Raw genomic sequence first — 26,878 nt, forward strand, 5'->3', positions numbered from 1 at the left:
ACCGTAAAAGCCATGAATGTATTTCAGTTGAGGAAACAGTTTGCGATAACAACATAAGAAGAAACAGGTGCGTACCACCTTCACTAAATAAAAAAAAAAAAAAATGAGGATGCCATACAGTGACAAAAAGTGAAAACAAAAAAAATAAACATACTATTCCAGAGGCATTTTTAGATGTCACATTGTACGAAGCCTTCTGCTTGGCCTGCTTGAAGCTCTCTTCAGCCATTTTCACCCTAAGAAAAAAAAAAAAAGGAAAAAAAAGGTCCAGTCGTAACCATCAGTGATCCTTTAGGCGACAAGAGCAAATAAGTGAAAGGACACACATTCACAAAGCTGAAATTTACCCTTTACAAAAATTTCAAGCTTAAACCTTCAAGCCCGTGGTCATGTGATATTTGAACACAATGACTGTAGTTTGTCAAAGGGGTCAGTCTTGCTCTGAAATGATTCAGCTTTCTTTTCATGAGGGCCAGAAATGTCATGACTCATTTTTGCTTTAAAAAGACAAAGGACCAGCATGTTGGTATTGAGAGAGTATAACAGTTTATACAAACATCTTGCACATCTCCTCTCTGCTCCTTGTGTACTATACGTGCCTGTGCTACATGTTTGCATGTCCACACAGCACAGGTGAGGATATATTGTTCCTCTGGAATTTGAAAGGAAAACCAGCCAAGAGAGAACTGGGATGATCGCCTGTGGCAAAGGGCAAAAAGTTAATGCTTTCAAATTTATTTTCATTCTTTCCTACTGAGAAAGCAAAGCCTGTGACATTTGACTCCTCTTACAAATGTGTTATCACAAGTCAATCTTCATTGGAAATAATGGTCCACTTTGCTATTTGTTGACATATGCAACAATATCTTCATATTCATCAAACCACTGGAAGCTAACTGGACGGTGCATGCCTTCCTCTCGTTACTGGGGTGAGGACAAAGATTTGGGTCACTTGCCCTCTTTTCCCCTCATGAATTTGAATGAATCTGATAGGATCTTCAGAGAACATGATGTACTGCAAGTCATTAATGGCACGGAAAAGTAAGTTAGGGAGAATCTAAAATGTAGGAACATTGTTGCATTTGTAATGATATTTTAAGGTTCTGATAGGAACAAACATTGCATTTCCACAACAGGATTTGATTTTTGTTCAATAATTTCAATGATTGTCAGTAAAAGAGGCACCTCCTTTGTCAATTAAAATGTCATGTTCTGAAACATTCTCACCGTTCTTGTAACATCAGTTTATTATGTTTCTTCCACTGTTCTTTGAAATCTGTAGAAAACTCGTGCCAAATGGAGAAGAATGTGTTGGGAGAAACTTCCTTCTCTCCTGCCTTGGGTTTAACTGAGAAGGACACACTCAACTCCAAAAAGCTGAGGACAGAGAACAAAAACATTAATTCAACGCCAAACTATTACAACATGAGATTACAGAAACTTACACTGATTGTTGTGAAACTTGGCAGAGTTACACCAAAACGCAAAATATCAAAGTCTTGGAATAATGCAATTTTAATGAGATTCGATAGAAGAATAAGAGAAAAAGTCCAAAACAGTGATGACAGTGCACTTCAGAGAATAGTGAACACGAAAAGCCCATTACTGGCACAAAAGCAGCTCAATTATAGTTCAATCAGATGGCTTTGCTTTCATGAGTAAAACAGAATTCAATATACATCTTATATAATTTTTTGCTCACTGATTTTCTTTGAACATAATTACCTTTGTTTGTGCACATATACATGTGCAAACAACATTTGCATCATGATGAAAATATTTAGGTTTGGAAAGAAAATCTATGACAAGGAGACAGAGACAGATCTTCCAAAAGAAAGCATGCACATCGAAGTGGATGACACACGTTAAAGTGTTAAACGTGGCAGCCATTCGCAGTGGATCAATATAGCGGACAGGTTAGGGTCTCTTTGTTTGGAGTATGTTATAGGAACACATTCCTAGCCGACAGAAACAGAAGCCTGGAGCCATTGCTGTCTACTATTGCTCCACTTAGATAAACAACGTAGACACCGCATCAGGGGCCTCATGTCTACTGAAGGCCTAGCTTGATGGCCTGCACCTTCCATGTAACTGAGGAACCAGGAGGCATAAATATTGACAAAGCAGCAAGATTATATTTCATTTTTGCAGCAAGAATGCATCACTTTAAACTGGATTGGACTGCATTACCCTTTACTTTCAAATTCACAGCCATGATCACAGCTTTGACACTCAAGAAAAGTTCAAATGTGAACCAGTGCAGTGAAACCGGGGTGGCTACATTTGTATTTTTGGGAGAGTATCTTGTAGGGAAATGTTTGAATATGAAATGCTCTTACATCTTCTGAGTGCCTGCCAGCTGCTTCTCCTGCATTTCCAGCTCAGTTTTGGCTGTAAAAGAGAGCAATTTAAAGAGTTACATTCACTGGTATATAAAGAATTTTAGCATTTCCTGAAGAAACAAATCCCTCAAAATAATCCACATTGTGAAATTGTATATGCACAAAAGGATTCAAAATGTCACAATTTCTTAACTAAATCTTGTTCAGGGTCAACATTGTGCCAACAGATTATTAAATGTTGGATTGTCTGCTGTTGCACAACTGACAAATGAGTACTGCAGATCACAGAACAAGTTCTTCTTTGTCCAGTGCAACTTCAAATGGAGACAGATGACGCTGCCAGCACACATGTGCATGTTTGAGAGCACGTGTGAAATGTGAGTGAAAGAAAGAAAACTTGGTACACCCGAGAAGATATTTCAAACAGACCTCAAAGCTTATCTGTGTGCCATCAGCATCATTTAGACTATGTAATAGATTGCTAAATCACAGCAGTAGTGACCGAAGGCTAGAGATAATCACATTTGACATCCATGGGCTGATTTTTTAAATAATTTTCAAATACAGCTGTGCGGTGGGGTCAGTCCAGCTGTGTTTTCCAACATGCATCTTCAGTGTGTTTTGACTGTCAAAAAGTAAGATACTAAATCCTTTTCCAGACAGCATCTCTGGTCACTGTCAAATGTTCAGAAATGACCAATGACTCCTACAGGGCTTTCCACGTGACAGCAGATGGGACAGAATCTTTCCTGGCACAAATCTGGGCTTCTCTTTTCCAGGGAATATCTGGTTGCTGTGTTTAACTCAAGATCTCAGACAAGATCACTGAGAACAGCATGATGCTTTATTGCTCAACATTCCACAATCATGTCCCTTATTGCTGAGAGCTCATTAAGTAATGAGAAACTGTACTAAAATGAAAAGGGCTTACTGTAAAGTTAATGACCGTACAACATTTTCAGGACAAAACTATTTAAGATGCTCCTTCAGTTTCTGGAATGTTGAGTAGAATCATTTCAGATGGAATAACAGTTCCTTCCCCTTCCAAATGATGACTCACCATCACTTTAATGTGGAAATACTTTTACCATCTAATCCTATTGCAATCATATGAGGTTAACGCGGTATTAGCGCGACTAAACATGCAAATGCTGTTTTTTCAACCTAATAAAACAAACATTTCCAGGAACTTTTTAGTTTTTGCTACTGAAAAAGCATAGTCCTTGTATGAGAACAATAAACATGTCCGTTTCATAATCCATTTTATCATAATGTAATGTAAAACTTCAAGATTTGCAGTTGATTTAACCATATTGTGTTGAGTTGTTACTGGATGAAACAGCCAGATGTCAATCTTACTACTCTTCCCTACATCCATCAGAAACAGATTATCACATGGCCAGTGCTCTCCTGCTAGTCGTATTGGCTCCATCAAAGACCTGCATGCATGAGAATTTGTGAAGCAAGCGGAGAAAATCGAGCTAGACCAAACAGCCGAGCTCCAACAAGTCCGCTCCCACTGTTATTCTGTGGTTAGTTTCATGGTCAGAAAATAAACAAAAGTGGTTTAAACTGTGGAGCCAGAAACAGTTTAACCTCAGGCTCTTTAGAAATTACAGAAATAACAAAAATAAGACATTTAGCTGTTGTTCCTTTTTTTCACTGCTGCAGTGGAGGAACCCCAAGAATCCCGTCTGGAGCCTTCAGAGTAACATGTCCATGCTACAGTGCTTACATTCTGCTCTCAGAGGAAAAACCTCATCATTTGCATCAAAGAGAGAGCTCCCATATTTCTTTCAAACACACATATACAGAGAGGAAAAGAGACGAGATGGAGGTGAAAAAGGGAGAGGTGCCTTCATCTGCAGATTTCTTTTAAAGTGGACAGTGAGCCTTGCTGCTGAAGAACATGTGCTATGCATTATACTCTCATTTGAATACAAAAGCAGTTGGGGAGAGGCCTGTGAGCTGGGTCCTTCAGGAAGATTGGTCACAGTTAACTGAATGTACGAAGGGTCAAAGCCAGTGCTACATAAAGAATGATAATTGACTTGTTATGTTAGAACAAGCATAAAATGCTAAATCTTACACATCTGATGTGGACCACAATATCCCAATATTGTTGTACATGTCGGATTTCAAGATAAAAGTCTGACTGTTTGACGTCTGGTAGACATGACATATAAACACTATTATATTCTCTGTGGATTTTCACATGATATGTAGACAAATAATATACCAGCAGCCTCCTAGACTGAAATATGCCAGCAAGTACTGCAATGAAATTTTCTATTGTGCTTGGAGCATGAATCCTAATCACTTTGGTGAACCGCTAAATTTTCTTTTGATGGCAAAAGCTGCCCAAAGTTTTCGTTTTGCTTGTCAAATAACTCAACATCTACTTGATGGATTGGCACAAATCTTTTCATCTCATGCCACTATGAGATTTAGATTTGTGTTTTTGAGTGGATGTCTGGACAACCAAGGGATGAATCGCCACAAAATTTGCAACAGACATTTAGTTCTCATTTAGGATGGATTGCAAGGACTTTGGCTATGCTGATGTTTAATCTAGCGCCTTTATAAGATCAAATGTTCAATTTCTCCAGAACTTGTTCATCACCAGCACAGTGTACTAGTGCTTAGCATTGTAACTGTTAAAAGGGCTATTAGGCTAAGGTGTTTCTTTTAGTTTTTTTTTTTACTGGTTTTATGCACAGCGCTGTGTCTGAATATTCCTTTGAAACAGAAAGATTTTTTTTCTTATAAATGTATAAAGAATAGATCAATGTGTTGGCAGGCTCAGATCACTTGTGGTATTCTGACAGAGCTGCTTCAGGAGGGAAAAATGTTTAGACAGAATCACCATTATAAGAGTCATATCAAAAGTTAAGGAGGCAGCTTTTGATTGAATTCTTTCTCATTTCCAACATGCTCAGCCTCAAGCCACAACATTTCTGCCAAAAACACTTACACTTTGACCCAAGATTTGAAACTAATACCAAAGTTTCGGTGAATTTTTGATAGAGCAATAGTATTCTTGTGGAAAGCGATAACAGACTGCAAGGTATACTGTTGTAAAAATTGCAAGGTCTAAATCATTAAGAACCTTTCCATATTTCTTGATTGGTACACCTTCATTTTCAATCCCAGCAGTCACATGGTCATAATTACTAACAAGCATTTTGTAAGTCTTTAGCTTCTCTCACCGCATCTCTTCTGCGACAATCTCCAGTACTTTAAGGTTCAAAGGGTTCTTTAACCTTGACTATATGTTGCAGTTCTATTTTCCTAACCCATCCCCATATTTGACCATGTTTGTTGGTTTGAATGCTTCGGTCTTTAGCCAAACAAATGCCACATCCCAGTAGCAAAACAATTCCATATTTGGTTCATCCAACCACATAATTAGTGGCCAAAATGTTTCTCTTCTTTGTCCAGGCCAGAACTTGGTGTGTTTGTTTTGCTAACGAGGAGCCTCTCTTGGTTATCTTCCATTGAGTTGAGCTATGTGAAGTGTGAGCTGGAGCGTCTGCCTTTAGATATTGGTATCAGAATTTCTCAAATTCATCAGGGTGGCCTCAGATGTGATGCTTGCACCCATGGACAAAAATAAATAAAGAGGATTTAGATTCCAAAGCAAAAAGTTGGGGTATTTGCAGAAAAAAAAATACCTTGGGCAGCATCAGTCTCTACAACAAAACAATGATTGGAATCATACGGCAAAAGTAGTTAAGAAATGGTTAACATAAGTTGAATGGAACATTTTGGAGGGACCTGAATCCCTTTACAAAGCTGCAGAAGAACTACAGCGGCCGCATTTAATCCTTCCTGCCCTAAAAGACCTGGAGGAGATCAGTCATTCAAAAATCCAGTGGAGACATGCACAGCAGTTTTTGGTTATCTATGAATAAAACAGTTGTTTTACCGTAATTGTTTAAAAAGGGTCAAAAACATTTTGAGAACAAATTTCAGACAATTGTAAAGAAATGGAAAAACAACTCATCAATAACATTCAACATAACATCTTAGAGTTGGTTGTATCTTGTTTACATAATGTCCAGCTAGATTAAGCCCATTTGTGACAGAAAAATGTGTAGTAAATACAAAATTAGTTTCACTATAAGTTAATGATTTGGGGTTTGCTGAAAATCTTTAAACAAAATTCAACAATATGACACTTTTATTTTTCATTTCACAAGGATAAATGCTTGCGATTAAAAGATAACCATTCCAGAGATAAACATAGCATTTGTTAAGGATTATGTTAAACCACAGATTTGATGAGTATTTATGACTTAACATTTTTAGTCAACAGTGAAGAAGTACAGTAAAAGCAAAAAGATAAATAGGATTAGACTATACAGACATTGCACGGTATAGTTCATTCATGACTTGTTATTTTTAAAAGGATTTTGCTGACAAGGAGAAAAACACAGAAAAAACTTGTACACATTTTAAAGAAACACTTTGAAGGGGTTTTCCCTCAATAAATGTCAAGTGATGTAAAAAATAGGCTCACCTTGACTGAGAAATTCATCCATCTTGTCCTTAAAGGGTTGCAGGCTTTCTTCAGAGGATAACTTGCAAACCTTCTCAGTTTCAGCCAAGCATGCTAAAACAACAAGACATGATCGCAATAGGAGGGAAATGAGTACTCCAAAGCTGTGATTTCTCATCCAGAATTTGTATTGTAATTACAACCTCTATGCTGCACTTTAGCTAGGCTGAGCTACCTTTGATAAATCTATGCACAATTTCTGCTGAAAACATGACTCCTAAGACATAATGAACCCGAATGACTGATATGGTACCTCTAGGAGCTAAGGAACGATGTAAGCCTGCGGTTTGATCCCGGGAGAAACTTATCGTTATGCTTGATCTGCAAGCATAATAGATACACAAACTCAACTCGAGGCCTGAGAGTTGGAGAGGCCATGAGATGCTTACAGGAACAAGGAGGTCAAGACAAGGCAAATGGTAATTCAAAGACCATATGGTGCATCAGCCAAAAAGGTACACCGTGACCTCCCTTCTCATTGCGTTACTCGCTGATGTCCTTAGGGCCAGTCAAGGCCATTTCTACGCCATCTACCAATCAGAACGCCCCTGTGGGAACTGTCATCAAAGCCCATGTCTGTTAGAGCACTCAGCTGACTCTGCTTGGTAATGAAGAGGTCTGCAGGTAAAGCATGTGATGATGTATTTATGAATGGCCAACATGTGCCACAGCCACTGGGGTTGAAAGTTTATTTCCCCTGTGAGCAACTCCATCTTTATGAATTGGAAGTAATGAACAGCCCAAAGAATCATTACGGTAAAGGAAAAACAATATTTGGCAACACAGTTTGGGCACCTGATTGGTTTAGCAGCAAAGATACATAAAACATGATAGAGAACAAAACAGGTTTGGGGAATTGTCGATCAGGCTGTAAGCATACAAGCTCACACTTGTACATTCACACTTGTCCATACTGTGTATTAGCAACAAAATACACAATATTTTTTTATTTTTTTAACTGTAATTAACTGTATGCACTTCAGGTGAACATATTTTCCTGGCAACTGGACTGTTCAGGGAAAATCTGCTCAAACCACTAGGTGGTAACAACATATATTGAGAGGCATGTGTCAAAGTAATGTCCACATGAGTACCAAATCCAAGGTTTCCCAGCAGAGCAATGCATTGTAAATTGATAATAATCAGTGTTATTCATTTCTCCTGTCACTTTAATGTTGTTGCTGGTCCATGCAGACTCATGTACAGCTGATAGTTCAAGACAATAGTTTTTTCAGATAGTTTAATCTGAAACAATAAATAATCAAAGAATTAAAACCAGTCCTTCCAAAAATTTGACCAAGGACCCCCAAGGGCAGGTAATTATGCACATCATGAAGACATGAATTTTAAGGGTTGTGATTTGGAGTTAACATGTGTGGGTTCTCTGCGTGTTATCCTGCTTCCTCCCATCATTTAAAAAAAATTGGTTGTTTGTCTTATTTGTCACTATGCAGGCAACCCATCCAAGGTCTACCCCACAGCTGGTATAGTATCTAGCTCCTGCGTTCTCAACCCTGCAACCCTGAATTGAACTAAGAGGGTACAGAAGATGGATAGTTGGATGGATGGATCAATTTTGAGTTGCATGGTGGTGAAGCTATGCTCAAGGAGAAACTCTTACATTTGTTCATGTGGCAGACATTTTTATTAGGAGCAGCTAACGAGTTTCAGAATACAGAGAACTATGTTGGGTTTGATATCTTGCCCAAAGACATGACTTGTGGACTGAGGAAGCCTGGAATTGAAACATCAACCTTACAGTTAAGTGAATGACTGGTCCATCTCTTAACCCAAAGACTCTTTTAGTTTAGCTGACAAAATAGTGTTCACAGGTGGCAAAAGTTTCCTGACCTTGACCTGTTCATATTTTGGTCTCTATTTGATCAGGACAGTAAAGGCTCGCCAGGACCAGCAGGAGTCTATATCTGACAAGTCACATCTGCTTCTGGTTTGCTTTAGTATATGGCAAACAGATGGTATCTCTGTTGATCAGATGCCATCTCTCGCTCTCTGTTGAGCTGACTCTTCAGTTCCCACATTACCAAAGATGGTCAGGTTTGAAAAATACTTTTTTCGTTGTGCAATATATTTGTTTGATATGTGTATGGACTAATACACAATTCATAGATGAATAAACCATATAGTCAATGCAATGGCATTTCAAGCATGAGAATACTCATAATTCGTTGGTTCTGTAAGTGCCAAGTCTGCAAATTTTAATAAATTCACACTTTAGAAGTTGTGGATGGGATGGAAAAAAAACAAAATGGGGAAAACTGAATGTAGGTTGATGAGTGTACCATTTAAGTCTTTCCTCAACTTGCGGAGATCTCTTTGAAAGTCCTCAAACTTCATCTGGGAGGCCTGGAAGAGGTCCTGTGGCTCAGGCAGAGGATAGACACAGGTCTCTCTGCCAGCATCCTGGTAAATGACAACACACATACACATGCAAATATATGATGCAAACACACATTGTAATGTCAAAGTTAGTCCTACTCAAATAGGAAAGGGCCTCACTATTCTGTACACCCAGGGAAAGATTTAAATAAATGCCTTTCGTGACCCAAATGGACTTATCTTTTGTCCAAAGGAAGATATGGCTGAACATAACCATTCGGCTCTGTTCAGATAGTACATGTAATTTCTCTCCATTAAAGTTAAAACAAGACCTAAAGCTATGTCAGGCAGGTTGATTTTGGCAAGCTGCATTTCTGAGTTCATCTCATCTGGTGATTCTAATTATTTACACTAACGCTCCTTTGGATGCTGTGCCAGTGAACAGACTGCAGGTTTGAATGAAGCCAGACCAAAGCAGATCATGAGCGGGAGATGAAGAGTGAAAGAGAAGGCAAAATTTGTCTCTGCTGCAAAGGAGAAAAGGGAAAATAAATAATTTGATAAAAGGATAAGCCACAATATCCTCTGGCAAGAAAGGAGATGAAAAGAGAGCTTGGGAAGGATTTCTAAGCAAATCAGACCAAAACAGAGAAGCAACTCAAATAAACAGAAACCAAAACATACCTCATCAAAGTGCCTCAGATAGTAAGCAACAATGTAGGACAAAAGACTCTGGGCGTTATCCTGAAAGAGTGAAAAAAAAAAAACATCCAAATAAATAAACCAAAACCCCTTTATTTATTAATTTTAATCACTTCGGAGCACAATGTTTTAATTTGTGAAGGCAAAGAAAGAATAGAGACAGTGGTCTTAGAAGTTAGGAGTAAATCATGGCAGTTGAAAAGCAATACAACAAAACACAACTGTGCTGTGCTAGCCGTCATAACTCAGAGTTGGTGGAAAGTTTGATGTTCTTTATGCATACCTCACTCCATCCACTACCACAAACACACAAACCACTGTGTCCTTATATGGCAGTGCTGAGAGCACGTTGTGATATTGAATCAGAATTTTAAACAGAATTGCTTCTCCCCTAAATCTTCTGTTACATGTTTGACACCAGTGAAGTTACCTTTTATATCCCAGACTCTCAATTTCAACTTAGATGGGACCATTTTAAAATTAGATTGTACATAAAGAGTCCCTATTTTCTCTACTGTACAAGTGAATCAGCAAAAACTGTAAAGCAGAGTTTCTGTAGGTGTAATTTCCTTACATAGACTTGTCTCAAATATTTAGTATACATCTATAACAAAGTTTGCTTGTCAATAACACATCTACTTCTTTAAAGGGAGCAATGTTTACTTTTATGAAAACACATACTCACACTGCTTTTGACATCCTTCAGTTTTGGCAGGATATCCATGGTAAAGCCATCAGCCTGCCCTCGAGACCGATTCCCTCCATTCATGAAGTTACCAAAAGCCAACACCAGGCCAAGGACCTGCAATACAGCCTTACTACTTTGCAGAGTCTGTGGTATACAGAAATGAGAAGAAGGTAAGATGGATAAACTGATTGAGTCAAAAGAAAAAAAAATGCAATAAGTCATCAAATGGCTCACCTTGCATACTCTCTGCAGGATTTCAATTTTGCGCAGGATTAAGGTGATACACTCATGGAAAGTCGATTGAAATAGGATGCAGAACAACCGTTCAGAGAAATTGGAGATTTGTGATAACTGGAATAGAAACCTGATGAAAGGACAATATCAGTCAGCCCAACGAATTTTTTTTCATATGTTGTGCTGAATTTGGCTCAGGAGGTGGGCTTGGCTCTTACTGTTCTGGCTTGTCCAGTGGCTTGGCATCCTCCTTGTCTTGGGCTGATTTAATGTGCTTCTTAATGCTATCCATTTCATCACCTTGAGCTCTCTGTCAAGTCAAAAAGAGAATTTCAGTTAAAGTGAAAATGTATGGAATAAGGATGGCTGCAAAAGGTTATTTTGTTTGACTTACTTTATAACGAAATCTAAACTAAACTGGCAGACAGACATCCATGTTTAAGAAAAAAAAAAAAAAAAAAAAAAAACAGTCATTATGTCCATTTTCACTTTCAGCTTTCCGTATTCAATATTTCACATTAATCTTAAAAGGGGAATCAATAAATGCATTCCCCTCAATTATTTGTGCATAATTTTCTCTTTAATGGCAAAGCAAAAAGACTGAAACATCACACTTTAATAAGTATTCTGAGCCTTACTTATGATACACCAACTGATTTGCACTGGTGCATCCTACTTTCATTAGAGACCTTTTATGCTTCTACATCTTCACAGAAGTCCACAAGTGCCTAATAAAATTCAGTAAATCTAACTAAAAAGGCACCAAACTGTTTATATAAGGTCTCACTATTTATGGTGTGTGTCAGAAAAATAAAACCCATTAGGTTGCGAGAACTGTGAGACAAGTTTGTGTCGAGGCACAGATCTGGATAAGTCATCAGGTCAGACAGGTGACTAACAAGCAAACGTTCAAGATGAATAAGACCTAGAGAACCTTTGAGGAGATTTGAGAACCCTATGAAGGGAAAAACATTTGTGCAGCACTCCACCAATCAAGCCTTTATGAAGGAGTGACCAGGCAGAAGTTTTTATATAGCCAAAAGTTTCTATAAGTCTCAAACCATTAAAAACTAAATAGCTGATAAAACGGTGATCAAACAATTTGGTGAAAAGAACCAAGTTCTGTTGAACATATATACATGCTACAAGGGGCTAAGACAGTGGTTTTCAAAGTGGGGGCCGCCAGGGGGGCCTCAGAAAATTGGAGTGAAGATAAGAAAAAAATGCAAAAGTAAAAAAATAGAATTACATTTTTTTTAAACATCATTATAAAAAAAAAATTGTCAAATTTTTTTAATCAGTATTGTAAAATACAATTTATAATAATATATCATATCGAAATGTTATTTGCCATGCTTGTCTTTCTGATTGGCTGCCAGTCAAAACATCGTAGACCTGGCGGTTTGCGCCTGTTCTGAAGCTGCTCTGCTCCTCAAGGTAGCGTGTAGGTAGCTAGCCAAAATGGACAGATTTTTGACTTGGAAGAGACTGAAAGAACTGGCCGACTAAAATCAGAAAGTATGAGGCAGCATACATTAAGTTTGGCTTTACAGCCATACAGAAAAATGGCCACGATTGCCCGAAATGCGTCCTCTGTCTGGAGACCCTCTCAAATGAGTGTTCAAAACTTTCGAAACTTCAGCGTCAATTGATACAAAAACATCCGTCAGAGTCCGAAAAAACGGTTGACTTCTTCAGACGTAAAGAAGAGCATTTAGTCAGGCTGCATTCACACGGCAAGCTACTGTCTGTGAATAAAAGAAAGAAAATACGTTCTAAAAGTTGATGTTTCTTTACATATTTTGTAGCATTGTCTGTGGTTTGCAAAGGGGGTCCCCGGCCAGAAACTAATACTGTTTGGGGGGCCTTGGCATGGAAAAGTTTGGGAACCCCTGGGCTAAGAGACTCAGAGAAGAGGGAAGACGGATGGAGAAAGACAAAAAAAATAAATCTTGAGTGCTTTCAAATCTCAATCTAGGGCAAAGTTTACATGCCAACAAGCCAATTACTTGAAGCGCGTTATCAAGAAAAGACAAGACTGCCTTAAAAAAAAACTCTGTACAAGTACTTCACTGACCTTGACAGAGTCTGGACTTAAACACAGTATAACATCTGAGCAGACCTGGAAAAAAAAAGTGGCTGTGTACCAACAGTCACCGCCCAGCCTGGATGAGCTTGAATCTTTCTTCAGGCAAATGGAAGAAACTTGCCGAGTATCCCAAGCTTACAGGATCATTCCCAAGAAGACTTGAGTCGTAAGACTGCTGTTGCCAAAAGGTGCTTTAACCAAGTACAGAGTGAATGTTCTGAATAATTATATATGGCTTTTTATTTTGACTAATCGAGCTTAGAACCAAAAACAGGCTGCACGGTAATGTTGTGGTCAGAACTGTCGCCTAACAGCGGGAAGGTGTCTCATTCAAATCTCTTCTGGGGCCTTTATGCATTAAATTGGCATGTTTTCTACCCATGCATGAATGGATTCTGTCCAGGTACTCAAACTACTTCCACTTTTCAAAAGCATGCATGTTTGGTTGACTGATAATTAGAAACTGGCAGTGGAAGTGAGTGTGCAACGGTATTTGTCTCATTTGTCTCTGCGTTTGCCTGTGACAGACTCAGGCCTCGCCCCAAACCTGAAAGTTGATGAAGTATGAGACGGAGATGAATAAATTAACTCTTTAAAAATCTGTTTTCTTCTTCACTACTATGAAGGATTGTGCATGGTGATGAGGAACAAGTTAACTGGATCTTAAAATGAGTACAAACATAGAATGATATGGAAAACTTGAAAGGGTCAGTAAGCTTTGTTGGCATTGCACATTCCAGGAAGACTTTTTCTTTTCTTTTTACATTTTTTTTTATAATAATTGGAGAAGCAAATGTTTAATGAGCTGGTACTATTAAACAAACTACCCATGAAGTGAGATTCTAAACAAAAATATCAATAGATGTAGTCTTATTCTATGTACAAATCCACCAACAACATTTTGAATGAATTCAAATTGTGTTTCTTGAACCCCCTCACCCTCCAAATTTATACTTTTTGACGTCAAACTTAATCTCAAACTTAAAAGAACTCTCAAATCGCACTTTGTACATAAACTCAACCATATGCCAGCCTAAACAATATAAGTTTTACAAATGGTACAGAGTTGCCTTCAGCCAGGCTACATTCCTGACCATTATCCTGCTGCCAGACACTGGACCACAGTTTTATACAAGGTGGTTTAAAAAAAAAAAAAAAAAAAAAGCAAGCCAGAAATGCCCTTTCGTTTCACAAGAGGCAAAGACAATAGATGTTAAAGTTTCTGAAGCAGATGGGCAAAACAATAAAACAATCCTCAGAAAGAAAATGTAAACTCTCAGTCCCCTTCAGAGCCCATCGACCCCCAAAGTCTGAGTCCCAGCAGTCTGGTTTATTCCCCCGTTTCCCTCCATCTTTCACTCTAGAGTTTGGCCACAGCATGGATCTTTGGAAAACATCAAACCCGGCATCAAACATACTAAGAGCTCGATTAGTATTCTACACACCGCTGCCTTGTGTCGGTAAGGGCAAGCTCTCCTTCGCCTTCTCTTGAGATGTTTTCAAGTGTAAATATATTTAACACAAAGCAGATCCCTTTCAAAGGGCAGCAGTGGAGCCCAGCAGTGTTTGGTGTAATTGAGGACAAGTAGGCATTAGCGTGTGATCTTTGAATTGCTAGGGCATGTTGCAATGGTTGTTAGCATGAGAAATACAGTCCCATGCGGAATATCAAATGTATAGGAGAGTGGGATGATATTTGTGATGCCAGAATTCTAGCGGTGGCCAAGTGGTATTCATTAGCCTGGTTCCTAGTGCAGGGCTAAACAGAGCCAGACAAGGCTTAATCACTATTTATGTCACTCAATTTTCAAGGAAACAACATTTGTGAGACTCATTGAACATTGAGCTGCCAATGAATAGGTCCTAAATGACAAATTGCATCAAGTAATAAACACTTCTCAAAGCCCTAACATGTAACAAAAAGGTGGAATGAGGTGATCATTTTTACTCTTAAAGCTCATTGGAGAGGCTACAGCTCAAACTGACCTTAGTGACATTTAGTCAGTACCAGCTACAAAAGGAGTCTGAACTTCAGACAACCAGTCTAGGCCCAGATTATGGCTCGATATTAGAGGGGAGGGAGCAGTGTCCCACTATCACTGTGACCCTTTTAATGTTGGTGGCTTTGTTCAAAGAGCAGGAACAGCTATAATCCGCAGCTCACAGACTGAGCGACTCTGCCCCTGCCTCTGTGTGTGTCTGTCTCTGTGTGCATGCAGTATAGTCTGTGCACATTTGTGTGGTTCAACATGTTTGTTTGTGAGCATGTTTGTGCGAGTGAAATAAAAAGCAGTCTGATCTAGCTCCTAGCGCACTGAGTGAGGGTGTAACCATTAGGAGCCCCTCACATTCCTCAAGACAGGCTGACTGTGCTGCCAACTGTGGTTTAGGGGGCTGGAGACCCACAGACAGGATGGAGTCTTGCAATACAAAAGAGAAACAATTTGGCTCCTCAACTCAATAACACAGCCTTAGGCCATGAGGGGGAGAAGGAGAGAGAGGGGGCTTGAAGTCTCAGGGTGAGCAGAGAGGTTAGAAGACTTTTGATCCTTAGTTATGACACATTGGTTCATAACTACCGCTCGTCTGAAGCCACAGTCTCATTCCCATGATCAACATTATTAATATGCCTCTGGCAGCCAAAGGTCCAGGCTTCTTCTGTGTAGTTGTGCCAAAAAGCAATTCACAGGAATTTCACAGCATCTTAAAAATGCATCACAGTTGAAATGTGGAAAGCATGCTTATTTTCATGTTCCATAATTTACTGACCTGTCTTTGAAAGGGTCTTGAACCATTTCCACAGGGTGGGGGACATTGATGAATATGTATTTACTGTATATAAGGAGTCCTTCCTGGCCAAAATGTACATACTGAAAAGTACTGATGACAGCCCAGTAATTCCTTGCAAATATTATACAATACAGTGTGGTAATTCGCCTTGGCAAATCTCAGTGTGGTGTCTTTTTTTTTCCTTTTATACCTCACTAGCACTTTCACAAGAAGCTGTATGACACAAATTTTGGAGTCTCCCAACTATTATTTCCCTTTTCACCGGGGCATTACAAAAGTTGATTGAATTAGATCCAGTTTGTAGAAAACATGTTTACTACGTAAAAGAGCTGGTTCCCGTCCAGGCCGGCAGACAGACCTACACATGACTGACACTTTAGCCAAACAGCTCACATACCAGTATGGTTTGTGGTTCGTCTGTTTGTTTTAGTATCTAATACTCACTTCCTTTGTTCATCTCTTTCAAGTGGGGACATGAAGTAAGAACTCCTTGTAGAAAAAATACGTTCATCGTGATGTGGCATCTTTGACTGGCAGTGCTTATGAAGTTACAGATTTGTGTTTAGATCATCACAGAAAGCTGTCTTTTGGTGGAAAGCATTTTTTATATTGTGCTTAATCTTTGGTCAAATTCCAAACAAAAGAAAAATAATATATGATTAAGATATTTGCTGTTTTGTTGATATTACTGTCTGCTAAGTCTTCTTGTGTTTCATTCCATAATAAAACAATTGCCGGTTATTCACAAATGACCAAATATGTGTAACAAATATTTTCATTTGTCACATACAAACTGTTCCAAAATAATACTTTTACTGCTAACCACAGAGGAAAATAAAAAGTGAGAACTACTGCTGCAATCAAAATGACTTAAGCTGAGAAATTACTTTGCTCATTTTGCATACTCATGTGATTCTGTGTCAGCATGAAAAATTGATTTTGGATACTGTCTTTTCACTGGATTTTACTGATTCTTGATCATCCGTCCTATATAAACAAAAATTTGCTAAGTTGAAAATTCAATTTTCAACTTTTAAAGATATAGCTTCAGTTCTAAGTAACCCAAAATAATTTCAATATGTACTCACATTTTCATAAAGGGCTTGCAGAGTCTCCATATCAACAACAGCGTTGTCCATATTTAGGACGGCTGTGAATGGAAGATGAGGGTGACATGGTCAATGTTAATATTAACACCAAAGCTTGTCTTGACATTTCTTTACCTTCAAAGAAACACCATTAACAAGTCAGAAATCAAACCAGCACATACAGACCCTGTTTTTCATCAACACTGAAATACAACATTTCTTTGTCCGACATAAACCACAAAGAATGAAACTTTCATGAGTTTCCTGATTGTTGGGGATGGAGGTGGCATGAAACAAGGTCAAAACTCTAACATCATGTGCCGTACGCTGGGAGTAACATTCGAGATAGCATGCAAGGGGCCACATGCTAAAAACATAAATACGGAGGACTTAGAAATCTGTCAAAAGGTACAAAGATCTGTGTTTGAACCTCTGTGTTTGAATTCCTGGTGTCGCCTTTTTGTCTCGGCACAAGGACCTGGCGCCCATGAACATTAATCCTTTGAAAGTAAATGTTTAAAGACAAACAGAGCCCAGGGCTCTGTGGTGTTGAAGCTGAGGTGTTGCTGTACACACAATCACCAAGCGAAACACTCAACACTCAACACCTATGTGCATTTTATCATGCAGTGCGTGTTGAAATTATTCACATGGTTTTGATCTGTTAATTTGCTGTAGAGGTACAGGAAGGGAAGTAAGTGTCACAAAGGCTGAAGAGACTTTGAGTAAAAGACTTTGCCACATTAGACATGACTGGACATTTTATAAGCTCTCCACAACACAATTTTAGGACAGAGGAATAAAGAAAAAACAAGAAAATTAGAATTACCAAAAAGGATAGGCATGTGGGGTAAAAAAAAAAAAAAAGCCTCTTGTGGCTGCTGCACTAGTTTAGGTTTCTTTTAATAAAAAAAAAAAAATCTCTCTCATTTTATGTCATCATGTTGCCTTTTTAATCTCTTCTGAGCCTCATAGAGCCATCTTGACAATTTACTGTTACTTTCTAACTTTTCACACGGTCTTCTATCCCTAAGCCACTACAGAAAAAAAAAAAAAGAAAATCCGTCCTTGCTCACTTTTTCAGCTTTTTTTTTTTTTTTTTTTTTTTTTTTTAAACCATTCGGTTTTCATTACCATCTGAACCAGAGTTGGTCGGACTGGTTTGATTTGAGGCTGGTTTGACGCGGCCCTCTTACAACCAACAGCCAGAACCATCTGCCCACATCTACCCCTACCACCACATTCAACCCCAGCACGGCGCCGGCAACCACCATCTAGTACTGTGACTGGCGCTCCAAAGCCTCACAGGAAGCAGACACAGCACGGAAGTGTCCTATGAAACATGCAGAGTGTCGGCCAAGTTGGAGTACAAACAACAACAGCTGTGAGCAAAGGAAAGGGAAAAATGTGTTCCGAGAGGCTTAGCTGTCATAAACCAACACAACCAAAATCGATGATTCGCAAGTTCACAAGATACGCAAATGAATCAATAGATAATAAGAGTCTTTTACAGCACCGAACAGAACAATTACAAAGCTTTGATGAGTGAACCCTTAGTTTTAGTAAACAAATTGAACTTTGACTCTTAAATCATCTCAAATATCTAATGGCTCAAAAGAACATGAAATAATTTCAAGACGACAATAGTGACACTAATATTCAGTCTTTTGGGCTTTGTGTGAAATACACAGCATTCAAAGGGCATAATTATTCATGCCTTGAAAATCATTCAGTTCAAAGGAATGACAGTAAATTAAATTAAACACACTTTTTGTTTTTTTGTATTTTCAAGACAGCAAGCATTCCAATGTTTTGGGAATTAAGTACGTAATATTAAGAATCACTTCACCAAGCCACCAAGATATCCTCTCTGATCTTACGCCTTTGTAATATACTGACGTTTCTAGTTAGTGCTAATTATGTTCCTTTACAAAACTGTCCTAACATAAGAGATGAATGATGGTGTTAATGAGAATGGCCCTCATTTGCCCTCTCATTCTGACCTGAAATGGATGTATCAAAGACATTTGACATAATAACTCAACATTTAGGCCCACAGAGTGCAGAGGACACCACAGATCAAACTGCCCCACAGAGAAATTTTAAAATACCACAGTTCTCAGGTTTTTATGGTGCGGTGAGATTATGGTTTGAGGAGGTAATAAATGCTCCTTTGTAGTAGGATTGGAATGAATGGGGAACAGAGAACAGTGTTTGGACACACAGATGAGCGAATACTGGAGAGCAATCAGAGAGTAACTATAACAGGAAGACAGTCTGTTCCCATCAACATCTCTGAAATGACTTCACTTCAACAAAGCCGCCAAGACAAGATGGTGACAACTCATCTGAGAGACAGAGAGCCGCAGAAAAACATAATGTGGGTGTTAAATGGGGAGAGATTACGCAAAATGAGAGCAAAGAAAACCAGAGAGGAGGAGAGCAACAATGGAGAAATAGCTCAAATGCCTTTCAACACTTATGACATGTGATAAAGCCAACCCTTAACTACTAGAGAATGCTTTGGTAATGGCCTTCAATCCAATACAGAATCTCACTCCCTTATAGGTAGACAAACAACAAGAATAGCAGCACTGTAAAAATCTATATAATTGCGCTCATTTGCACTTTGTGGTTTCAGAGTGTGATTCAGACCTATTGTTCACTGTATGTTTGTCTGCTTTTGCCTCCACTATACACCTGGCGACAAGTTTATTTTCTGCAAAAGGAGGAAGAGAACACTCTTGTGAAGCTCAGATAAAGGCCTCTCTTTGGGCATTTTAAGCTCAATGCTTGTATCAGCATGCGGTGCTCACACGTCACACCAGTCCTATCATGCTAATCTTCAACATGTTTTTAGTTTTGTGCGTTAGACTGCCAACATGTGTTTCGCTAATTGGAATTGATGTTGCAAGTTTTTAGTCATAAACCAAATGGGAAATGTTAAATCTTTGTTTTGATGAAGGAGCTTAAAAGGCTCCAACATACCTCTGTGGGTTATCTGTGTTGGGCTTCTCAAATGCATATATTAAGAGTACATTGCTACCATTTCGGGGTAGTATAAGAAACATCTGAAAAAAAATAAATCTGAGCCATTATTAGTTGTGTTGGAACTGTTGTTGGTGCTAAAAGGTTTGGAAAAGACAGAAGTCAATGTGTACAAAGACATCTTTAGTGGTGAAAACTGTTAAACAATAAAGATTGTCCAGAGCAGCTGTTGCCCATGCTGTTCTCACATGCTTCTTTGTCATTTATCAATTTGGGCGCTTGATTCTTTTTGTTATTAATTCGGTTGTAGTTCGCGCCTCCCGACTGGACCCAATTTTCTTGAAAGTAAGTGAAAAGCTGTCAATTAATTTCTGGGCATTTATTAAAAAAAAAAAAAAAAAAAAAAAAAAAAAAAAGACCAAAGTTCTTTTCAGCTAAAAAAATAATACGGGAAAAGCAATAAAAGAAAAACATTCAAAACTACACAACACTATCAAACGGACGGAACCAAAATGAGAAAATGTTACAGCAAAATCCAAATCTTTTGTCCTTTAATCCACTTCTTATTACAGCCATCTACTCAGGTGATCACAGTGGTCTCTCAGGAGAGTGTAAAGCTAAAAGGATGGAGCAGTTCTAACCATTTAAAAACAAACGTCAATATTTATTAAATAAATACAAAAAAAGAAGTTTGCAATGCAATGCGAACAAGTAAAGTACTTTAGTACATTAGTTGGGTACATTTTTTAAAGTTTATATGACTGGGCACTGCTGAGAAGGAGTTGAGGGTATCACCAGTCATTGTGATAAATATTCTGGACTCAATATACTCAATTTCGCTCCTGTCCATCAAAACACTTGTTGAGACATTTCAATCTGGACCCAAGTGTCCAAAATGTTCAGAGGGGCCAGTAAACTTACAAGTGACTGACATCATCATCTCTACAACAAGGCTACAATCATTGCCAGTAAAAACCTCAATGGAATGTAAATACATACTCACACAAGTGTATCATTTCATGATTTGGAAAATGAGATTTTTTTATTTTATTTTTTAAGTCTTCTGGTCACTGATGAATATGCCAATCCATGTCATGAGTTTCAATAGTACCACCTGAATATTAGACTGCTGGCCTTCACAGCTCAATTTTGGCACTATGGTACACTTCCCTTTGCAATCACTTGTGTCATACAGTGTCACGGCTATTAGACATACAGTTGTGTTCATGACAACACTTACCATTATGAATGTCCTTCATGTCAAGATGAATGCTGGACATCAGTATACCAACAGCCTGTGAGCGCTTGTTGCTTAACAGTTTCACCACCTAAGAGATAATGATGAGAGATGTGAGCAGCAAGGCTGTAGCAAGTCAGAGAATAGAGGAATATTATAACTCTATAAAGCACGTCAAGAACAAAACACACAAAATCAGACCAAACATTTAATATTTGACTGGAAACAAAACAAGAAATTCATTTTCTTTCTGTGGAAAGGAAACTCAAAATGATTCACCCACAAATATAAAGGAAAATTATATTGTTGTCTGGCTGAATTATAGTCATTATTTTCCCCGTCTCCAATTTTGTATATCCATCATCCTTTCATCAGGTGATTAAATACTTCCAGATTACTGAGACAACAAGGGGTTTATTTTCAATGCAGAGCATGATCACATTGGTTCAATCTCTGGAACTGATTAAACTTACAAAGACTTATACAAAGTTTTTTTTCGACGAAATTACAGTTTGTTATTTTAATACGTTTAGAACATTCTTTTACGGGGAAACAAGTCAATCAAAAGTCATAATCGTACCTTACAGTCAAAACAATTGAAACCCAGGGTAAAATATCTCAAAGAAGTAGAATATTAGCAAAAGTTAACAGAATAATAATAGCTCCCAGTTGTCAAAAAGCCAGATTTTGGACGTCTAGCCAGTGTTATTATGCATGAAGAACTACATCTTCAGGGAGATATTATGAACCACAGCTCGCCTGAGTAAGCAGAAGTGTGCGCTGGGTTGCAAAGTAGTGAAAGGACAGGACAGGAAACCCGAAGCCTACTGTGATCCAGACAGAATGCTTCCATCGAAACCAGATCACACAGACCACAAACCTCTTAAACACACAGGAAGTTATATCACCAGGCCCCAACTGTCTGTTTTGCCAGGCCCAGCCAAAGTTTTAAGGGGCAGGCAGACTGAGATGCAATACCGACTTGCTTCCCTCGTGAGCCGGTGGCATCTATGGAGTAGGGTGACTGTTAATAGCAGTGATATTGTAAATCTTCAGTCATGTCTTATGAGCTGACTTGATTCAAATGTAAAGAAAAAAAGTCTACATTATATCAGAGAGAATTCACTTTTTTTCCCCCCTCATGATTTTGAAATAAAAACTATTGAAATATATTAGTGTTATTTCCTAATGAAAAACAGCTGGATTCATCAACCATGACTGAAATTATTTTTATGACTAACATTTTCAACAAAACAACCCTGAAGGATTTATCTAATGCAATGTTTTAACATACTCTTGGGAACCAACTATTCATAGGTTTCTGGTTTAAAGAGATTCTTTTAGTCATAATAATTATAGGTTTCCCCTTTGATCCGTGTATCATTTAATGCTTGGTCAAAATGGGTTTTCATATCGTCTCATACAGCTCTGAATCACGTGGGAAACACTTTTTTCTTTTATAGCATGACAACACCAAGAAGCATCTTGTCCCACAGTGAAAAACTGGTGTATGCATTTGTCACATGTAGGCTGGACTACTGCAATGTCGTTTTATCTGGTTATCAAAGTTATTCCCTGAAGATCTTTCAGTTGATCCAAAATGCTGTGGCCAGAGTACTGACCGGTACTGCCAAGTAAGATCACATCTCTCCAGTTTTGGCCTCTCTACACTGGGTCCCTGTGAAGTTTAGAATAGAATTTAAAATCCTTCTCGTAACATACAAAGCCCTTAATGGCCAAGCTCCTACTCCTGATCTTATTATTCCCCATCACCCCACAGGAACACTTCACTCTCAGCACTCTGGTCTACTTGTTATTCCCAAAATCATTAGGACTAGAATAGGAGGCATAGCCTTCAGTTTCCAGGACATACCTTTTTAAAGACGTCTATTCTTGATATTCGTTGATATGTCAATGATTTACTTGTTTTATTAAACATTTTTGTGTCTTTTGTATACCTACAACAATTCTTTTAAATACTTCTTGCTTATACTGCCACTTTAACTGGTTTAATGAATTGCCTTGACTTTTTAATTCTCATTTTTTTTTACCTTAGCTGTTTGTCTTCATTTTTGCTCTGTAAAGCACATTATGTTACACTTGCACTTGAAAGATGTATACAGATAAGGTTGTGTTGAGTTGAGTTGGTACAACTTGGTTTCTCAGAAGCTCAGAGAGAGATTTTAAAAGAAAAAATATTGAAGTTTGCAAAAAGTAATCAGTTATCTGATTACTCTGTCACTTTGGAAACAAGCACTGACTTGAACTAAAACTACTCAGGAGTTCACAGCTAGATTAACACACTTCAGTGCATGTACACAGACCTCCAACATATTTCAAAGAGGCCAATCACCTGACAATATGAACTGAGCAGTAAATGTCTAGGCCTTACAATATATTGGCAACATATTTGCACAAAATGATGATGTGTTCAGATGGGGAGATACGTAGACATATAGTTCAGGTTTGGTATGTTTGGTAAGAAAGATTGATTTGCAGAGTTTCATTACTTATCTAAATGAAGGAGAAGAAAAAGTCTAGGAAAAGAGTATACCATTATTCAAATTTGGCTACTAATTTGGATCCTTTAGCATAACTGTCAACAATTGGAGTTGTAGACGTAGACATCAACTCAAATCTGAAAAGACCTGTTCTTAGATTAAGCTTGATTTCCCTTTCTTATGTATCATTGCCTTTTTTAATTAATATAGAATAAATCAGAATATAAAACAAAAAAACCCCAAAATTAACTACACTCCTTATAAGACCTCACCCAGAAGTCAGCACATTTTAAAGTTTCATTCTCTCAGTGAGATCCATTGATCGATGCTCATCCATCCAGTGCAAAAGACAACAGTGCTCATAATTGCACTATTTAATGGTGTCATAAATTAGCCCATGAACATTTGAATATACTGTACCAACCCCACCGGCTCAAAGGTAACATATTTCAGTATGGGGGAGTGTCATTGCAAAGTTTATAATAAAATTTAAAGAAAAAAAGAATAAAAGTGTTGTTAAAGACAAGCAGTGTTTTTCTGTGTCATCCCGCCTAGTTTTGAGGTCAGTGCTGGCCCAAAAGGCATCTTACATAAGATTTGAAAAATTACATTGCTCATACATCATGAGTAGTATTTCAGAGTTGTAGGAGACATCCTCTATCCAACTGGTAAACTTTGGAAATGAAAGATGTTTGAATTCTTTAGTGAAGGAGAAGAGGAAGATACCATTTAAGGAATTTCTAACCAGTAATTTAACTTTTTTTTGATGGAAAAAACAGACGAATACTATTCAGAGCGGACAATTTTTTTTTTTTTAATTTATCTTTGAACATGAATGGAGAGGATTTTTAAGCAATTTTTCAGACAAAAATGCCAAGGACGCAGAGGATTTGCGGATTCTCTTTATCTTTTCTGATCATAAACTGAATATCTTTGGGGATGTGAACCGTTGCTCAGACAAGTGACTGTTTTATTATTATCTAACATTTTACAAACCAAATGATTGACAAATCAAGCAATAAAGTTTCCAGAGAAAATAATTAGAAGAATGAGATTTTTTTTATCCATGTATCATCTTAGAACCTAAACAAATCTATTCCTGTATGGATTTTAGTTTTCATCCCTGAGGAAATGCAAACGCCATACTGCCATTCATCATCTTCAGTATTGAACAGATGTAAATCTCATACTGCAAAGTTGCAGCATATTCACTCTGTCAGTGCACCTCAATGTAAAAAAGGGCAGCAGCAAGAAAGCTCTCCCTGAAGCCTGTTTCCAAATAGATAAAGAGTTAACCCTTGACACTGGGCAATGATAGTAATTCTTGACAGCTATTACTTATGTCAGCAGAGGCCTTTAAACTGGCCAAGCCTTGACGTCAAAACTGCTCCCTAGTGGTAGCTCTTGGGAGGATGCATGTTGTTTCTCATCAAAAAAAAAAACAACAAAAAAAAACAGCCGAGTTCACAATGCACAAGAGGATGGTGATAATCGAAGTAGCAGGAGATATTATCAACTGTTAAGGTCTAGAAAGGGGGTGCTTACGAACTGGTCCAACGAAGGGCCACACAGAGACAAACAACCATCAACGCTCACACTCACTCTTGGGGTTAATTTAGAGTCACCAATTAGCCCAACATGTATGTTTTTGGGTGTGTGTGAAGAGACCAGAATAACAGAAATGTTGTTCAGCCTTTACTGTGCAACCCCCAACATTTCATGACCAGTATTGGGTAACATTACTTTTAAAAAAGTAGGGCAGTAATAAAGTTACTGCTTTTAAAAAGGTAATTAGCTGAATTATTGTGTTACTGTCTGTGGAAAGTAACTTTTGCATGACCAAATATAAACAGACTTTTGCAATTCCTGGAGCACTTTGGTTATAAATTTAGATACATTTATTCACCACATAACAAGCAACATAGTAATTATTTTTCTCAGAAAGGAAGCTTGTATTTTTTCCCCTTCCTCCTCATAAAATCACATTCAAAGCCAGGTTTAGAAGAAGAAGAAAAGGTTCTTCACTGCTAGTTTTAATAGACACCCAGGCACAAGATTTTTTTTTTTATATGAGAACTTCTATGACATAAATATCAAACTCTCCACTGTCTTGCTAGCTCAGTGAACCGCACATGCATTCTAAAGAAGTACCGACAGATTAAAATGTCAATGTAACACTATGCTTGATAACACCTATTCATGAAGTATTCTTCTAAGAAGGTGATTTCCTTTGATCGCTGTATCTAATAATTCTCATAAACTTTGATTCAACTTGAACTTTTTCAAAGAATACTTTCTCTAAACTCTCTAAAGCACTAAAATATATCACTATTTTTTAAGCGTAAAGTTTAGATTTAACACTTCCCATAAAACTAAGACGATTTCCCAAAATGTTTATGCCTGTTACTAACATTTCACCTCTGCAAAAACTGCAAATGATTCCACAGAGTCTTAATTATGGGTGATGGGTGAAATGTTCTTCCCTGGTGCAACATTATTTGTGATTTAAACACTTACTTTTGACAAACAGCACATCGACTTGAGTATCTGACTAGAGCAGTTTTGAACTGTAGATCAGATGCTTGACTTGCAGATTGATGGAGTGACATAAAGTGTATAGGGGAGGGAAACAGTCTGGCCATTAAACTAAGTCATTCAGAAAGCACAATGGGAGGAACCACAGCATGAAATACAAGTCCCAAGCTCCCCCACTCCCTCACTTATTTCCCCTCTCCCCTTTCCACTCTCTCTCCGCAGTCATCGTGGCAGTGAGGTTTCTTCACCGCACGCGAGTCATTGGCTTGGTGCCACTAGATGGTCACAAGGGAGTCGGTTGGGAGCCAGAGCTCACACCACATAATAACTGTCTGGCTGCAGCAGTTCCTCCTGTCACTCAAAGCAACTCTGGGAGTGACAGTGAGGAGAAATGTAAAGGACCGAGGCATGAGAGGAGTGAAAGTGAAGATTGGGAAATCCCTGAAAAGTGCCATATTTGGTCACCGACACACACATTTCCAGAAATAAAAAAAATTAAAATAAAAGTAAAGGGGAGTCTATTACAGACAGACACAAAGGAACACGTCTACCTGTTTGGCCTTTGACTTGCTGATTGTGTCTGAAATTGGCTTCTTCTTCTCCTTAACAGCACTTTTTGAGAAAAGTTCCACAAATTCTTCAAAATCTACAGCAGGTTCTTCAATGTTCTCCCATACCAGGTGGTCAGTATTTCTGAAGACAGAGCAAAAGATCAATTATTTATTTTGCAAATAGGAGAAGTTAAATCTGCAACTCTATTCTGACAAATGTACACTGAAGCCAATT

General features: G+C 38.1%; 1 protein-coding gene across 1 annotated transcript in view; it reads right to left on the reverse strand.

The window, feature by feature from the left end:
• fmn2a (formin 2a) overlaps positions 1–26,878 on the reverse strand; it is a 38,733-nt gene that overhangs the window by 889 nt on the left and 10,966 nt on the right. The window contains exons 5-16 of the mRNA XM_075478497.1: positions 26,644–26,785; positions 21,060–21,147; positions 16,832–16,893; positions 11,083–11,174; positions 10,865–10,994; positions 10,628–10,774; positions 9,925–9,984; positions 9,204–9,324; positions 6,865–6,957; positions 2,340–2,391; positions 1,228–1,377; positions 155–236 (exon numbers count right to left, since the gene is read on the reverse strand). Coding sequence (XP_075334612.1) covers positions 155–236; positions 1,228–1,377; positions 2,340–2,391; positions 6,865–6,957; positions 9,204–9,324; positions 9,925–9,984; positions 10,628–10,774; positions 10,865–10,994; positions 11,083–11,174; positions 16,832–16,893; positions 21,060–21,147; positions 26,644–26,785 — 1,219 coding nt within the window. The remainder of the gene's footprint in view (positions 1–154; positions 237–1,227; positions 1,378–2,339; positions 2,392–6,864; positions 6,958–9,203; positions 9,325–9,924; positions 9,985–10,627; positions 10,775–10,864; positions 10,995–11,082; positions 11,175–16,831; positions 16,894–21,059; positions 21,148–26,643; positions 26,786–26,878) is intronic.

The sequence above is a fragment of the Odontesthes bonariensis genome, chromosome 2, assembly GCF_027942865.1.
Source record: "Odontesthes bonariensis isolate fOdoBon6 chromosome 2, fOdoBon6.hap1, whole genome shotgun sequence".
NCBI lineage: Eukaryota > Metazoa > Chordata > Actinopteri > Atheriniformes > Atherinopsidae > Odontesthes > Odontesthes bonariensis.